This window comes from Fopius arisanus, unplaced genomic scaffold (assembly GCF_000806365.1).
Source record: "Fopius arisanus strain USDA-PBARC FA_bdor unplaced genomic scaffold, ASM80636v1 scaffold00014, whole genome shotgun sequence".
Lineage (NCBI taxonomy): Eukaryota > Metazoa > Arthropoda > Insecta > Hymenoptera > Braconidae > Fopius > Fopius arisanus.
In genome coordinates, this window is record NW_011887753.1 from 1,497,286 (window position 1) to 1,513,480 (window position 16,195).

At 38.5% G+C, this 16,195-nt stretch overlaps 9 protein-coding genes and 1 long non-coding RNA gene across 13 annotated transcripts; 3 read left to right on the forward strand and 7 right to left on the reverse strand.

The window, feature by feature from the left end:
* Positions 1–25: 25 nt before the first annotated feature.
* Positions 26–1,802, forward strand: Fancl (E3 ubiquitin-protein ligase Fancl). The gene is made up of 3 exons (XM_011299537.1): positions 26–1,177; positions 1,254–1,346; positions 1,713–1,802. The coding sequence occupies exons 1-3, from the start codon at positions 140–142 to the stop codon at positions 1,743–1,745; spliced, it is 1,164 nt and encodes a 387-aa protein (XP_011297839.1). The 5' UTR covers positions 26–139; the 3' UTR covers positions 1,746–1,802.
* On the reverse strand, positions 1,421–3,005 carry LOC105263363 (NADH-cytochrome b5 reductase-like). Of its 4 annotated transcripts, none has more exons than XM_011299535.1 (4): positions 2,921–3,005; positions 2,268–2,807; positions 1,755–2,192; positions 1,421–1,674 (listed from the first exon to the last, which is right to left on the reverse strand). In XM_011299535.1, the coding sequence occupies exons 2-4, from the start codon at positions 2,488–2,490 to the stop codon at positions 1,484–1,486; spliced, it is 852 nt and encodes a 283-aa protein (XP_011297837.1). In that variant the 5' UTR covers positions 2,491–2,807; positions 2,921–3,005; the 3' UTR covers positions 1,421–1,483. The 4 variants fall into 4 exon arrangements, with proteins under 4 accessions (XP_011297837.1, XP_011297838.1, XP_011297836.1 ...); XM_011299536.1 differs by having other exon boundaries at positions 2,268–2,614; positions 2,921–2,990; XM_011299534.1 differs by having other exon boundaries at positions 2,268–2,614; positions 2,689–2,958.
* Positions 2,967–5,000, forward strand: LOC105263362 (proton-coupled folate transporter). The gene is made up of 4 exons (XM_011299532.1): positions 2,967–3,090; positions 3,229–4,122; positions 4,217–4,399; positions 4,475–5,000. The coding sequence occupies exons 1-4, from the start codon at positions 2,991–2,993 to the stop codon at positions 4,708–4,710; spliced, it is 1,413 nt and encodes a 470-aa protein (XP_011297834.1). The 5' UTR covers positions 2,967–2,990; the 3' UTR covers positions 4,711–5,000.
* On the reverse strand, positions 4,926–6,108 carry LOC105263361 (sepiapterin reductase-like). The gene is made up of 3 exons (XM_011299531.1): positions 5,790–6,108; positions 5,351–5,643; positions 4,926–5,288 (listed from the first exon to the last, which is right to left on the reverse strand). The coding sequence occupies exons 1-3, from the start codon at positions 6,022–6,024 to the stop codon at positions 5,025–5,027; spliced, it is 792 nt and encodes a 263-aa protein (XP_011297833.1). The 5' UTR covers positions 6,025–6,108; the 3' UTR covers positions 4,926–5,024.
* A 201-nt stretch (positions 6,109–6,309) lies between these two features.
* LOC105263365 (sepiapterin reductase) lies at positions 6,310–7,395 on the reverse strand. Its single transcript, XM_011299539.1, has 3 exons — positions 7,048–7,395; positions 6,666–6,970; positions 6,310–6,593 (listed from the first exon to the last, which is right to left on the reverse strand). Exons 1-3 carry the CDS (start codon positions 7,280–7,282, stop codon positions 6,333–6,335), a joined length of 801 nt encoding a protein of 266 aa, XP_011297841.1. The 5' UTR covers positions 7,283–7,395; the 3' UTR covers positions 6,310–6,332.
* Positions 7,396–7,880: 485 nt separating this feature from the next.
* EbpIII (Ejaculatory bulb protein III) lies at positions 7,881–9,179 on the reverse strand. The gene is made up of 4 exons (XM_011299540.1): positions 9,071–9,179; positions 8,742–8,919; positions 8,399–8,493; positions 7,881–8,137 (listed from the first exon to the last, which is right to left on the reverse strand). Exons 1-4 carry the CDS (start codon positions 9,074–9,076, stop codon positions 8,036–8,038), a joined length of 381 nt encoding a protein of 126 aa, XP_011297842.1. The 5' UTR covers positions 9,077–9,179; the 3' UTR covers positions 7,881–8,035.
* A 1,253-nt stretch (positions 9,180–10,432) lies between these two features.
* Positions 10,433–10,966, reverse strand: LOC105263367 (uncharacterized). Its single transcript, XR_891893.1, has 2 exons — positions 10,743–10,966; positions 10,433–10,538 (listed from the first exon to the last, which is right to left on the reverse strand). It is a non-coding gene; the product is annotated as an uncharacterized lncRNA (long non-coding RNA).
* A 593-nt stretch (positions 10,967–11,559) lies between these two features.
* RpL28 (ribosomal protein L28) lies at positions 11,560–12,617 on the reverse strand. Its single transcript, XM_011299541.1, has 4 exons — positions 12,533–12,617; positions 12,083–12,178; positions 11,769–12,011; positions 11,560–11,683 (listed from the first exon to the last, which is right to left on the reverse strand). Exons 2-4 carry the CDS (start codon positions 12,167–12,169, stop codon positions 11,597–11,599), a joined length of 417 nt encoding a protein of 138 aa, XP_011297843.1. The 5' UTR covers positions 12,170–12,178; positions 12,533–12,617; the 3' UTR covers positions 11,560–11,596.
* Positions 12,618–12,717: 100 nt separating this feature from the next.
* Positions 12,718–14,158, forward strand: Samtor (S-adenosylmethionine sensor upstream of TORC1). Its single transcript, XM_011299543.1, has 2 exons — positions 12,718–12,969; positions 13,224–14,158. Exons 1-2 carry the CDS (start codon positions 12,838–12,840, stop codon positions 14,142–14,144), a joined length of 1,053 nt encoding a protein of 350 aa, XP_011297845.1. The 5' UTR covers positions 12,718–12,837; the 3' UTR covers positions 14,145–14,158.
* On the reverse strand, positions 14,141–15,640 carry LOC105263369 (prostaglandin reductase 1). Its single transcript, XM_011299542.1, has 4 exons — positions 15,391–15,640; positions 15,018–15,312; positions 14,668–14,941; positions 14,141–14,600 (listed from the first exon to the last, which is right to left on the reverse strand). The coding sequence occupies exons 1-4, from the start codon at positions 15,494–15,496 to the stop codon at positions 14,259–14,261; spliced, it is 1,017 nt and encodes a 338-aa protein (XP_011297844.1). The 5' UTR covers positions 15,497–15,640; the 3' UTR covers positions 14,141–14,258.
* Positions 15,641–16,195: the final 555 nt, after the last annotated feature.

Consider the following 16,195-nt stretch of genomic DNA (forward strand, 5'->3'; position numbering starts at 1 on the left):
GGTGACTCCACCTAATCAGCTGTGGGACCTTTGAAAACATAAACAAACGAGCAGCAAGGTGACAAGGTTGCAATAAATGTGCAAGACAGTGGCAGTTTTTTAGTATAGTGAATTACGTGGTTTTTAATTGATTATAAAAATGGCTGAATATTCGGACATTGTAAAATGTCATCCCCTGCTCGTCCTGATCTCCGAGAAGCCGATGACCTGGTACGGATTTATGGTGGTGAACAAGGACACCAGGATCGAGATAAAACTTCGTGTCCCACATTATCCAGAATTGAGGGGAGCCAGTGTTCATTTTGGACAGCAGATTTGCCTCTTCCAGGGCAGTGAGTTCAGGAGCAAATACAAGGGATTGTTGCAGAACGCCACATCGGTTCTGTCGTTTCTCAGGCAATTGCAAGGGTTGATGGAAGGAATTATCAAGAAAAAAAGGATTGAATCCACAACCAAGGAGTATTTCTTCAATAAAGATATGTTAAAGGAACTGAAAACTGTTTTAAAAGAGCCTAACATTGAGGTCCAGGGGAATAATGATCTCAGTGCTGTAAAAATAATCTACAAATCCATCTCTGTTACCCTCAAGCCAGAGAATACGGGCAATTCCTGGGCTCTGATTTCCTCGGACCTACCGGAGTTGCCCATTTGGCGGCCCTTCGACAAATGCATTTCAACATTGATGGAAGCTACGAAGACACTTCAGGCAAAGGTCAATGCTCTTGAGGATATCTGGAGAGAACTTGCAGAGATAGATGAAAATTGTTGGGTGATTGATCCCGTGAATCCCAAGCCATGTCATCTGTACCGAAGAATTCATATAAATTCAGCACTTTCTCTCCATATCAAACTCAATCCCCTGGACTCAGACGGACATCACCCCGAGATGAAGCTCCTGGGGAGTGATAAAGAAGTCTACAAGACTAGAGAAATTCTCAGTGACAATTTGTGCAAGTGGGACGCTGACAGGTCCATTCTGGAGAATATTATGGAACTTTTGCAGATCGAGGAATTGCCACAGCGTCCACCAGACGAGCCCAAAGATGACGGAGCCATCTTCGGGGACGACGAGTGCTGCATCTGTTTTTCAATGGAATCTGAAAATGGAGAAATTCCCTCTGAGATCTGCAGCAATGAAAAGTGCAGAAAGCATTTCCATAGTTCGTGTCTCTTGGAGGTGAGATTCTCAACTGGAATTCGAGACAAACCATCAAAATACCAGGGATCTTATTTATTTTTTTTTTTAATCTCAGTGGCTGCAGACAGTTGCTGGTAAACAAATGTACTTCGCTCGATGCCATGGGACCTGTCCAGTTTGTAAAGAAAACATATCCTGTGCTGTCAAGGTTTGATAAAAGCAATATTTTTTAACTATCCACCAATCGTGCTGAATCAATTAATTAAAAAGTGTAAATAATTCATGAATTGAAAGACCAATTTTTTTTTTCTATGAAAATATTTTTTATAATTGTCTAATCAGAATTCACTCGAATATATGATAATTATTCAACTTCAATGTCTTTAAACATCTCTCTAACATACGGTTAAAAGACGTATTGCCACAAACAAGAACCAAAATTCCCTCAGACTTCTCAATCCCCAAGATATCCTCGACAATGCGCTCATTAATTCTCCCATGTTTGACATTAATTCCATTGATCTTCATCCCTTCCGCTGAAATAATGTTCAATTTATTATATCCTTTGTTTCAGTTGAATTTCCTCTACAACTGGGAATTAATATAATTATTTTACCCAGTTCAGCCAATTGAAGAGTGCAATTGACATTCCAATAATCCGCTAACAATTGCAATTCTTTCTTCAACGGAATTAACTCGATCGATTTGAATCCAACGATCAAGTGAACTCTCGTGTCCTCCACCTCGTCCTCAGTAATGGCCTTGAGAATCGGGTAAAACACGGCGATCCCACTGCCAATCCCGAACATTATAATTTTTCTGAAGGAATTTCTGGAGTACCGAAAATCTCCATAAGGCCCTCGCACTCTTATTCTCTCTCCTATCTCGATGCTCTTCAATTTACTCGTGAAACAACTATTCTCATAGATTCTCACCAGCAATTGTATACCAGTGGCTGTCCATGAAATCGGAGAAAATGCTCTCGTCCACGAGTCTACATTTATCATGATATGCTGTCCTACATTCATATGAATTTGTTCTTCAGATTCTGATGCTGAAAAAAATTATCTATTATTTTGTAATTATAAAATATTGATAAACTTCTATTATTCTGTACTCTTATTATCACCTGGATATACCAGCCATATAAAACAGTATTCATCATTAATTGAAACCGTCTCCTCAACCCAAAACGATTTATAAGACAGGAGCTCCAAAATATTCCTCTTCCCAGGAGAATTCTCGTCCCTCTCCTCCCAATATTTAACTAGATTCTTATGTACATCGAAAATACATGGACTGCATCCATTCCCACAACAGTCCTCCTCCCTCGGAGTTCTAGGTCTCTCCATATTTATTTGCCATTTACAACCATCGCAACCACTAACAATTAACCTATCAATTCACACAATCTCCAAGTCATCTTTATGGCTCTCATGACGTATCGTGAATACACAGTTGACACACCAACGTAACCTGATAAACAGAGAACAGCTGATTGTCAATCACTCCTGCTTCGAAACGCAATGCCATGAGTTCATCGCAATCACCTCGAAAATGCCTCTTCCCCCAAAAAGTCGAGTGAACACGGGTTTCACTGATGCATTGTCTTTAGTGGCGTGTTATATAAGATATAATTGAATCCAGTGCTTTAGTAACCCGTGAGACTCTGAACAAAGCGAATGTTCGTCGCATTACTCAGAGATGTATTGACAAGTGTCCTATAGTATTCCTGCATATTTACGACGGCAATTTCTCAATTAATTACAAAGTTCTACTTACGAAGAGCCTCGGGGATGATTTGACTCGCCTTGACTCTGATGACGTGTGTGTTTTAAAAAAATCATCAACAATGGAGAGTGAAGGTAGCACTGGCATATTTTCCAAGTGGCGACGTTACAATCTTATAGAAATACCGGTTTTCTTGGATCTTTGTGCCAGTGGAATGACAGGTAATTACTCAATATTTGGGAAGAGAACAATGGAGTTAAAGAACACATGAGATATGTTGAAATTTGGAAAATTCCAATAAATCACATTTTTTAAATTCCTCCCTCGTCATTGAGTAAACTCATCTTATCGTATTTCAGAGACAGTCTTTTCAGACTTGATCCTTTATCAAACGTGTCGTATAACTCTAAATGAAACCCTCACCGACACCTGTAATTTACTGCATAATAATAGCAGCAGTCAGGCGGCGAGGGATTTGGAACAATTGATTCAGCCTCGAGCGAGTTACATTCTCCTCAGCAAGTCACTGATCGAGGGCATTCTACCAGCGATATTTTCTCTATTCCTAGGCCCTTGGAGCGACCGATATGGTAGAAAGCCTATTTTAATCGCAGCCTTTACAGGTCCTTTTATAAGATTCGTCATGCTCTCGATATTGAGCGTTTGGAATTTGAACCCCTGGATTTACCTGATCGCCTCGATTCCTCGTGCCCTTCTGGGGGGCGTCTGTGGATTGATGCTATCAATTTTTTGCTACATCTCAGACATCACGAATGATGGGAACAGAGCGTGGCGTTTGGCCTGTGTCGAGAATTCTCTGGCTGCGGGTCTCGTCGTGGGGACTTTTCTGGGTCCCTTTATATTCCAGAGATTTGGCTACACCACGCTATTCATCGCTGCAACTTTCACATCCGGTCTCACATTATTTAATATTTTATTTTTAATACCCGAGAGTGTAAAGAGGCAGGAGCCAGAGCACAAGTGGAAAAACCCCTTCGACGTCAGTCTCGTCAAGAAATTATTCCAAACTGCAACGAGGAAGAGACCAGGACTCGACCGTTCCACCCTCTGGAGTTGTATATTGATTTTATCTCTCTACGTTATTGCAATCAGTGGAGAAATAAATACTGGATTTTTATTTGCAAATGCTAGGCTGGGGTGGAATGTTGTACAGTACTCGGAAGTCAGTGCTATTTGCACTGTTCTGGCTATTGCTGGGGTTTCCCTGGGGATGAAAATCTTCAGAAGAATTGGTGAGAGATTTATCAACAGAATAATAAATTCACTAACCAAGTCCCATTTGCTATTGAAATAAAAAATAAATAAATGGGGAAAAATGGTCTCTAGGTTTTTCGGAGTTGAGTGTTGCACTGGTTGGGACGATCTCAATATTTTCTGGATCAATGATCACAGCTTTCACGTTTAAACCCTGGCACATGTACCTGGCAGGTGGTTGTGGGGTATTCAGTGCCCTCCTCACCCCGCCTATCCGTTCGATTCTCTCGAAATCTGTGCCTCCAGCTGATGTCGGTAAGCATAACTCAGTAGTCAAATATCATGATAAAAATTTCTAAACCCATTCATTTATTCTGTCATTCATTCCAGGAAAGGTATTCTCACTTACAACTTCGGTAGAATCCACTCTACCCCTGGCTACCAACTCTCTGTACACTTTTCTTTACGCTCATTACATGCCACCGTATTACCCTTCCCCAGTTTATTTGTTATCTGGATTCATTTTTTTGTGTATTCTTTTATTAATTGTTGTTCTTGACAGAAAAAATGCGAGAACTATCAATCCCTCTGTTTACACCTCGCTCGTCGAAGATGTGATTAATTAATTCCCGAAAATTGCTCAATTTAGTGTAGAGTTTGGAACCTGTTTTCATTTTTACAATAATGAGTGATGTTAATCGACTCAACACTTTTGTAATATTTTTGACAATAATTACTCATCATAAAATTAATGTCGACTAATCAATCGATATCAATTCGCATAATCTGACGGGATTTTGAGACTCGGTAGAAGAATTGAAAATAAAATACTCCGAACGAATTGTGATATGAGATATTGATTGATATCAATATTTGTAAATTGAAAATAATATTTTTACAATAAAAGCAGTTTTTTGAAAATTTTGACAATGTTTTATGTTTATTGGCGATGGCTAGGTCGCGCCATCCCATCGTAATAATCAACTCGTCCTCCTGATTGATATTTCTGCTCTCTGAGGACTTTAACGAGACGATCAGCTGTTTGTTCAGGTGTCAGCTGCTGATTTTGCGCGATCATGTAATTAATTTTTTTTCTCTGGTCCGGATGTCCTGCAGTTGCCGAGAAATTCCTCAACATATTCGTCTCTACAGGTCCCGGGGAATAGTTGAGGACGTTAACGTCAGGATATTCCTCCGCGAAAACCTTGAAAATTGTCCATTAATATACGTGGACATTTTTTTTTTAATTATCACTTTTCTTTCTACCTTAAAGTACATCTCTCTGGCAGCTTTTCCGGAGCAGTAGTACCCCGCAGATTTCAAAGCACTGAATGTAGTAATATTAACGACAAATATCCTTTCCACTTTTTCCCTAAACAATTTCATAGCAACAGAATTGAGAACAGCGGGTGAAAATACATTCAAGTCATAATATTTTCTCCACTCCTCGAAATCATCCATATCCACCGTAAGTTTCGACGTGTCCCCCATCGTTCCCACATTATGAACAATAATAACACGATCTAATTGAACTGACTCCACAGATTTCTCGATTATTTCTGCGAAAAAAGAAGAGTTATACAATTGATAATGCCATTGATAATGAATACTCCAAATATTATTATCAATTGCCGGAACTCCACTCTTTGTCTCGTTGAGATTATATTTTCGTCTGAAAATAGAATGTAATAGTATAATATAGTACCAGACAATTGGCCAGCAGTGGCAAGAGACAGATCAATCCCCTGAAAATCCACGGAGATACCCTTCGGAATGTTGCCTGCAGTTTCCTTGAGTCCCTTCTCACTCCTCGCCAGGAGTAGCAATTTCGAGCCTTTCCCCAAAAGTCCTGAAAATGTGATAGCAATTTGTCTCCCGATCCCCTGACTTGCCCCAGTAATCAGGACGAAAACCTTTCCCGAGAATATCTCCTCGCCCATGATTTAATTACAAATAATTCACTGACAAGTGGATGTCAGATTACTGATGGTTTTTTTATCTACTCCAGTTGTAAATTCATCTCTGATCGGCGCTAGTAGTCACGGAATTCATGATCCGGCAACAAGTGGACACGTGATCAGCCTTGAGAAAAATCATCAAATCAACTTTGAATTAAATGAATAATGAATTATTTAATATAAACTATAGTGGCAAGTATGTAAATAATAATTTCATACATTAGCCGCATTCGTAATCGCTCAGAATAATTTTAACATTCATCGAAATTTTTTTATCTCAATTTGCATTTTTATTTTCTCAAGGGTCTTTCCATGTCATCATAATAATCAATATGTTCTCCGGATTTGTACTTCTGGTCCTTCAGGACTCGGATGAGACGATTGACAGTTTGCTCAGTTGTCAACTGCTTATTTTGATTTCTCAGGTCACTCATTTCTGTTCGAACTTCTGGGTCAGCTGCGGTTTCGGAGAAAGTTTTCAACATATCGGTTTCCACTGGTCCCGGGGAATAGTTGAGGACGTTTACCTGTGGGAACTCCTCGGCAAACACCTGAAATATTGTTTAAAAAATAAAAGGGATCTTGCCCCTGTCATAAACAATGAGCGTAATTGTTCCATTTACCCTGAAATACATCTCCCTCGCAGCCTTTCCAGAGCAGTAGAATCCCACGGATTTCATCGGTTGAATCCCAAGATACGAAGTAATATTAATAACAACTGCTTTAGCCTTTCCATGATCCTTTACTATTTTCATAACTACAGAATTCAATACAGCCGGAGAGAACACATTCAAATCATAATATTTCCTCCATTCATTGAAATCATTCATATCAGTCGTGAACTTTGATAGATCTCCAATAGATCCGACATTATGAACGATAACAAAACGCTCGAATTGAGATGAACCCATCTCCTTCGTTATTATTTCTGCTCGAAAAAAATCATTTAATATAGCAATTGAAGTGAGAATTCGCTGAAAAAATTATTCAAAGGATTGAAATTACCAGACAATTGGGCAGCATCGGCGATAGACAGATCAACGCTCTGGAATCTCACGGAAACTTGATCTGAAACCATAACTGCAGTTTCCTTGAGCCCCGTCTCCCCCCTCGCGAGGAGCAACACCGTGGAGGTTGGCTTCAGTAATTTTGAGAATTTCACAGCTATTTCCCTACCTATTCCTTGACTGGCTCCCGTAATCACCAGGAAGACCTTACCCGAGAGTAATTCCACTGCCATGACAACCGATTCGAGGCACCGAAATTTTCTAATGGAATTTAATAATTCTTCGTCGACGGTAGAGTCCACACTGATATCTTAGCTCAGGGTAGGACTCCACTTTAGTACTATCCATTCGGCGCTAGTAGTTCGAACGTTTGACACTCTGGCCTTCAGCTCATACTTTCATGTCATACTATTTTTTTAATCATCTACGCATGCCGCCAATTTTTCGTTTCCCCACGAGTTTTGTTCATTCACTGACGGTTGATTTGACATGTACACGTTCGAAAGATTGTAGTGAATACTGGCAGAAGAAGGAAAAATGAAAAAAAAAATCACCCCCCGTGTCGAAGGGCTGATCTAGGATTTTCATTTATTCGGGTATCTCATTAATTTTTTTAAAGTTACTTCTGCATGTACTCAATTCTTTCACAACGTCATTACAATAATTGCACTTATTTTCTCACCTACTTCTTTCTCTTCCGGTTATTACGATTTCATTACAATGATCATTTCTCTTTTATTTCTCTCGGTTTCCTTCGATTGCGCGATATCGAAGCCACGAAGGATTTGAAAAATCAGTAAAATGGGTTAAAAGTAATGAAAACTCATGAAAAATCGTCTTATCCCTGATTTATTCAGATTAAAGAAGTAATATACAAGCATCCGCAGCGAGAGAATGAACCGCCAATAAATTCAAAAGTAAAATTCAAATCTTTCAAGCACATCGAGTACATCTAATACAATAGTAATGAATAATCATCAATTAATCTAGACTTCGATTCCACGTGCCTTGGCTTCACCCTGGAATTTCTGCCTGTACTCGTCCTTTGGATCGTATTTTGTCGCGAGTTTCGACCAGATCTGCGGTTTCTGCAAATAAAAGGCCAAAAATGAAATCAGAAAATGTTGAAATTTTTGTTTTTGCAATCACTGGAAAAACCCCGGAGATCTCGATCTAGGGCAGGTGAAAGTTGAACGAGTTCTCGGAGCCTTCGGTATGCACAACAAGGCAGTGAGAAAAGGAGTAAAATTATGAGGAGTTCATGTAACAGTTTCATTACAGTCATAACTCGTTTTCACGTTACAGAGGAGGTAATTTTCAGTGGGTGGGATTTAAGAAGGTGAACGTACCTCGTTTACCAAATACCGGATGACCTTCTCACTGCCTGCCCTCTGTTTTTCACTGCATTTGCTGCAACCAGTGGACAGGGCATCGGGGAGAGAAGCTGAAAGTTCAGTATTGCATGATTAAATTATTATTACCTCTCTCACTAATTGATTTTTTCCACAGGGTAATACTCAAAGAATTTCTGAATTCTCCCTTCCTGAATACACTGTTGGAAAATTAAACTTGAATTTTCCAGTTAAAAAATCGGAATTTTTTAACAATCCTGGACATTGCATTCAAACCCATAAAATTCGAATCCAGATGAACCGGGGGTGGAATTATTCCATTGTTGATTAATTATTGTACCTTTCAATTCTTTCCCATCATTGGTGCAATTTCCCTCGTCCAGCAGACATTTCACGTAGTTGTTGAGGAGACGTTGATTCCTCAGGATTTCGTCCAGGTCCACGTTGTCGTATTTGGTAGTATAACCGTCGGGCTTAGCCAGAGAAACAGCCACGACAGCCAGAAAAATAAGAGCGACCTGCACAGAATTTTATTTGTCTAGATTTTTCACCCCGGTTGGAAGAATAAGAAAGAGGAAAATTGAAGTATTCAAATTTGCAAGTGGAAATTCGAAACCTGTGGACATTCGAAACTTTCACAATTTTTGTAATTATTGACGGTGAGATTACCTTCATTGTGGGGATTGTTTGCAACGAGTGTTGGTGAGAAACTGATGTCTAGACTCCGATCGCTCCACTCTTATACCCAACCGATGACCAGAATCCTAATTCGAACTCTCGCCTCTCAACTTCTTATTCTCTCCGCTCCTTATCTTCCCGGGATATTTTGCAAAGATTTTTCGACGAATACATCGCGGAATAATGATGAGCCTCTTCTATCCGCCTGCGTCAATGCCAGCCCCCATTATTGAAATGAGATGTTTCATATAAAAATCAGGATTTCCATTCTTCTCAATTACAAATTGACTCTAAAAAATACTGACTCTACTAACAAATACACCGACAGCTTCCGCGACAAATTGCCAGAAGGAAATTAACTCTTAAAAAGCTTATATTAATATCAACTTGGTAAATGATTCACTGATGGAAAATTTTTGAAGACAGCTATGTGTTGAGGAAATCGCTATTGGTTTACTGATTGTTAATTTAATGAAATAATTTTCTCGGATTGCTGGGGTCTTTACTATAATGATTGGATTATTATGTGATAATTTCATACTGTCTATCGCCGCTTGGCACTTCTCTGAAATGTTATAGTAATTATCTTTTTTTTGCGCGGGTGGAAAAAGGAGAAAAACTGAATCCTTTCAATATAGCCACGTATTTTCAATATGAGAATAAATAACTGTTGGAGGAAGTGACTGAATAATAATAAAGTTATAACGATTTATTTGTCTGAGAGATATTTAGACGAGTTTGCAATTTATCATATATATTATTATATATTATATATTTATCACTTGGATTTATCATTTTTCTCCGTTAGTGATTTCAATGCCTAGATGTGACGCACATTCTGGTTCTTTGCTCGGATGTTTTTTTTTTTTTCATTCACATTTGCACGGATGATGAATCTGTTCAAACCCCGCGTAAAATTATTCAAGAAAAATATCAGCTTCATGTCCTTGAACTCGATGAAACATAGACGTCTTGCAAATTTGTTTACGACAACCAACGGAGGAGGAATGAAGGCGGGGCGAAACCTGTTGGCCTAATGGTCCAGGAAAAAATCAACACAAGGGAATTTCCCAGTGTTTGTGCGAACATAAAAACACCAGAAGTGAGAAGCGTGTGACTTGCGTTTTAATTTTTTTTTTCTCTCTTCTTTCCTTGTGTTTACACATGAATCACGCAAGTGGCCTTCATGCACGTGAGCTTCTCCTTTTAGCCTTCTCTGGTGACCCTCAAATTTCCTTTTTTTTAAGCTCAAGTGAAACAACCAACATTCAACTCCGGTTTCAATAATTATTTCAATAGATACGAAATAGGGAAGGATTAATACAGAATTAAAATAAAAAAAAGTCCAATCAATTGTGAAGGCATTATTTCGTTTATTAAAATTAAATAATACAGTCAACTCTTGTAATTCATGTTGAATTTTTCCAACGTCTGGATCACCTCGACCACATCCTTGAACCTGAACAGGCAGAATAAAACACAAGAGAATTAAAAAAACAGCACTCCCCAGGGCTAAAAAATTTATGAGTTCTTTGGAACTCAGATAGCAAATACAAAAATAAATCACGGCACTCATAGATCTTGGTGGTTGTAAATGTTTCATCATTGGAGTTTGATCTTCAGGGTGTGGAATAATGAATAAAATATAATGAAAATAGTTAACCTGGTGAGGTAATCAGGAAAGTCCAGTGATGCAATAGCCCAACGCCCTGCAGCTGCATCTGGAACGTAAATTGAGGTGTTAGGGTGGCCATTCGTCAGGTGATTGGCCAATGTGGGTGGGACTTGACTCAGAATAGCAAATATATTAATCACGGCGTTCAGAGATCTTGGTGGTTGCTATATCATCATTTGTTCGTACGTCAGGACATGAATATTTTTGTTTTTTTTTTTACCTGGAATACTGGATAAATATTCACGTTCTTCGACGCTCGCAGCGACTGAAAGAGAAAATTTTTTTCAGATTACTCGACAGTTTTGGGAAATGGCATTAATTTTTTTGAATATTATTATTCAGATAGCAAATACAGAATAATCATGGCATTCATAGATCTTGGTGGTTGCTGAATTCATCACAGTGAACTTTCAAAATGATATGAATAGTTATTCGAAAGAATATTTTAATAATGAATTCCTCATGAAATAAATTTACCTGGAATTTCTCCAGAGCTGAGGTCAATTATTCCGGGAGTATCTGAAAAAAGAAATCATAATTATTTTTCAAGTTCAATGTTCCACTGATTCAGTTCAAAATATTACCTCACCTCGAACAAAATCAATCCACAATATAAATACATCATCTTATTTCAATACTGAATGAATAAAGTAAACAATCGCACCCCAATAGAATACAGATAAACCTTTCGATAAATTCCTTAAAAATTCATTCATTCAAAAAAGTCAACAAAAGCGAAATTCAATTGGTCCGTAAACAATCAAAAAAAGTTGATCTCTATTCTATCTCTAATGCGCTCCAAAAATGGCTTTAGAATATTTTTATTAGACAAAATTCAGGCGTTAATCAGCTTTTTTCGCAGCACGTGTCTTCTTAGCTGGGAGAGGCTTCTGGGATCTGAGGACTGCACTGGCACGACGAAGAGCAGCCTAGAAAAAATGCATGCAAATATATTTTTTTAAAACCACAACTAGATTTGTACAAATTCATTGCAATTATCGATTCTTGATTTACCTTGGTGAGATCACGCCTGTATTTGGTGGATGAGATAAGGTTCTTCAGTTTCCACAGGGAACGACGTGCTCCAGCCTTCATGGTACGCTTGATAGTAGCTTTTGCTGGCTTGTTGGCGACCTTTCCCTTCTTGTAGACGACAGTAAAACCCTTTTTGTCCGGAGTGTCAACAACTCCCAGTGTTTTACGGTGAACCAGTCCAGAGTAACGGTAGCTGCTGAGATTTGTCAGATTGCTCGACTCCTACACCACGGAATACATAATAATTGAAGAACTTTTTTATAACTGATTAAATTGAATATTAAATAAAATACCGTGGAAAAGGGCTTGCTGATGTTCCTCTTCTTGAGTAGAAAAGCATTATTATTGCGGATTATCATCCAATTCAAGTGGGACGACATGATGAATACCTTGAAGCATAAATTTTTGAGGTTAAAATTCCATCATAGATCCGTTCGACCGTTTTCACAGGCTCCAGTCAACTTTCCCTACTAATTGAACACTTCAGAACATCAACAATTACTTCTGAGAATAATTAACCTTCTCACTCCTTCAAAACGACAGCCTAAATATATTGTGAAAATTATTCATGCTCCATCGTGTCACTGACACGTGTATTTATTAATAATAAAAAAAAATATCCAAACTTAAACAATCAGCTTGTCAATAAAAACCTTGGCAGGAGTTTTTGGAATTAATTATCTCATTGGAAATGCATCAATAATAATTGCAAACACTGAAAAATTATGGAATTCACTTTTTACCTCGTGCGTCCTAAAGCCAACGAGAGGAAAGAAAGTAACCGGATGTCGAACTCAATTCCCAAAATTCAGAATTCACCTCGTCCGGAAAATCATCGTCATTACTTACTCTAAAAAATCTCATGGATTATTAATTAATATTATAAAGAGTAATTTACTCATAATAAATTTATTACGAATATAATTTCTGAAAAAATAGAAGTTGTTTTGAAATTGTCTTGAACGTCCGGTGCAGCAGCGACACCTCCGACTATTTGAAATTTATCGGAGCACTTGACAATCAAGAAAATAATTGATAACGTACAGTGATGGCCACTGAGAAGCATAAAGAATTGTCGGGCTTCATAAAAGAGATACACAATCGACTTCGACGAGAGTCTCAGCTCTATGGGTCCGAAGAAGCTTGGAATCGACATCTGTCAAGAACCAGAGACTTGCAGGTTAATGTTTCAACCAATTACTCATCTGTAATTAATAATAGTAGCACCGCTCCGACGTTGATCAGATTCCCGTTTTCAAATGCATTTGCGAATGTTTTATGAGAATGATAATTCATGTTTCGAGGGTTCGTCATTATTCACCTCCTCATATCGATCCTCTGCGATATCTCCGCATGCTCTCCGCCATGACACTTCCCAGTCCACGCTTTTTTTGCTAAAGGAAATCAAAGTAAACCCATTTTTATTCCTTACAGAATTATGCAGATTCCATGAAAGAGTTGGCAACAGCTCACTGGACCCAAAGCCACAATTCACTCCACAAAAATCCCTCCACCCATTGTCGAATCCACTGGATCAAGAAACAATGCTATAAATATTACTTCGAAAAGGGTAAAGATAAATACGACGAACGAGAACAATTTATTTCCTTTAAGATCGAAGGTCAAGGGTCTTCAATTCTCCCTACGACTTCCACGTTTTCTCCACCGGGTGAAAATGATTGTCTCTCACCGAGAATAAGGATATTAGACGTGGGGAGTTGTTATAATCCTCTTGGAGATGATGGAAACTTCGATGTGACTCCCATAGATCTAGCCCCCTACTCCAATCACGTCCTGAAGTGCGATTTCTTGGATGTTTCTGTCGGGAAAACTACAGAAACCAAAGACAATCAAGAGGTCATTTCATTAGGAAGGAATAATTACGACGTCTGCGTGTTTTCCCTCCTCCTGGAGTATCTTCCATCCCCAGATCAACGATTCCACTGTTGTAAGAAGGCTTATGACATCTTAAAACCTGGGGGACTTCTCATAATCATCACTCCTGACTCTAAACACGTGGGGGCGAACGCCAAAATCATGAAATCCTGGAGATTCGTTTTGGCTCATCTCGGATTCATGAGGATCACTTACGAAAAATTAACCCACATCCACTGTATTTCCTTTCGGAAGTGTTTTGACAAAAAAGTTGCAGCTAGATGGGCTGAGATGCAAAATTTCGACAAAGATAAGTCATTGTTCAACTCGTTAAATAAAATATTTATACCTCAGGATTTTCAGGAGATTAAAGAAATTAAATCTTTTTGTGTTGAGGGAGAGAAAGGGACTTTTTATAGTGAGAGTGAGAAATCTATAGGATTTGGAGAATTACCAGAATTTTTTGATGGAATAAATTGATTTAAGAACGAGTAGTCCTGCAGCATTTTATTCCCAAAATTAAAAACCCCTCTATTTTTTCTCATGTTTATAAAAAATATTTAGTAATAGCATATTGACATGAATGAGTATTTTTTAAGCTTTAACAACAGCTTTTCCGATATTTTCTCCCTTCAGCATTCCAGCGAAAGCTTTGAACATATTTTCGAATCCGTTAGTAATAGTCTCTCGGTATTTGAGTTTTCCTTCTTTGATCCATTGGAGGTTTTTGACACTTCCCTCAAGAAAACGGTCAGCCCAGCGTGTCACAAGGAAGCCCTCGATTTTTAATTGACCAAAAACCGCAGCAGGTTGAATAACTGTTGCTTTTGGATACGCCGAAGAGTCTGCGTTGTACGAAGAGATACTTCCGCAGACCGAGACACGACCAAAAGTGTTCATCTGGTAGAGAATTGTACTGGAGATCTCTCCGCCCACCTATGGAGGAAAATTCGTGAAAGATAAATGGAATTGCTGAATAAAATTCTGAGGTACCCATTCTCACATTATCGAAATAACAGTCAATGCCATTGGGGGCAAGTTTTTTTAATTCAACCCCAACATTTTGTGTCTTGTAATTAATGGCGTGGTCAAAGCCTAATTCTTTGGTAATCCATTGGCATTTGTCATCGGATCCAGCGATTCCGATTACTTTCAGCCCCGCGATCTTTCCAATCTGTCCCACGTGAGAACCAACAGCTCCAGCTGCTCCAGTCACCACTAGGGTCTCACCTGCTTTCGGCTTGCAGATTTCTAAGAAACCAAAGTACGCGGTTTGTCTGAGGATAAAAATAATAAATTCTCATGAAAATCTCAGATTTGTGGAAAATATGATTTTTGGAGTGAAAACAATACCCTGGCATCCCAAGAACACCCAGTCCAAGCGATGGAGAGAGGTTTCCCATGTCAGGGAGGAGCATTGGAGGGGCATCGGCAACGCCACTTCCCTGAAAATTTTTCAAGTTGACGACTGTGTGGGATCTCCAGCCCAAGTAACCAACAATCCTGCTTCCCACTGGGAAATGTTGATTTTTCGATTCAATAATTTTAGCAACCTGGGATCCGATCATCGTGATTCCCACGGGGAATCTGGCCGAGTACGGACGCATGTAAGGATCCACTGACAGATATTCTGCCTCCACGAGGAATTCTAATATTTATAGAATCCGAATTATTATTATGGATAAAAACACCAGAACGCCTGAGACTTGATTTAGTCGTTGTTCACCTCCATCTTGAATGGCCGGCAACTCTTCGGTCTCGATCTGCAGATCATCAGGCTTTGGCTCACCCTCGAAATGCTTCACTAGCACGAATTTTTTCGCAGTTACCATAATTAAAAAATCGAATTATTTATATTGATCACAGGATAATCAGTTGTTAACTGAATTGCACAGCTAGTAATCAATCCACACCTGTTGAACCGCACAACGAACAGCACCGGAATTTATGAGGAATGCAGATGATAATAATGGAGAGTAGAAGGGGAATAAATGATTGAACCAATGAGAATCATCGTCGACGAGCTGATTGCACTCAGTAGCAAAGTAGTAAAGTGAGATAAATCAACCTAGAAATTTTTCATAATTACCAATATAATTTCCAAAGTATCAATCAAGCAGAAAACCTTCAAAGAACTTTGATATAGCTATTTAAATTAAATTAAATTTAAATTTAGCCGGCTGTAGAACGTACGGAAGGAAGAAACCACATCTTGTGGAATTTCAATGGAAAAAATTATTCAATATGTTGAATATATACCACTAATAAAATTATATTTTCATAATAATGCGCGTTGTCCTATCGGTAACGTGCTCGGCTAGCATGCCGACGGCTGGGGTTCGCTCCCGCCAACATTAATTTTTTTTTTTTTAAATAATTCCTATTTTTTTTCTTTGGTAAATGGCTAATTAATGGAAATATCCTTTAAAAACTGAATATTTGAAAATCGAGAAGATATCCAGTGAAATTGAAAAATTAACAATTTTTTAAAACGATACTTTTGCAAAATATATACTACTAATGAAATTATA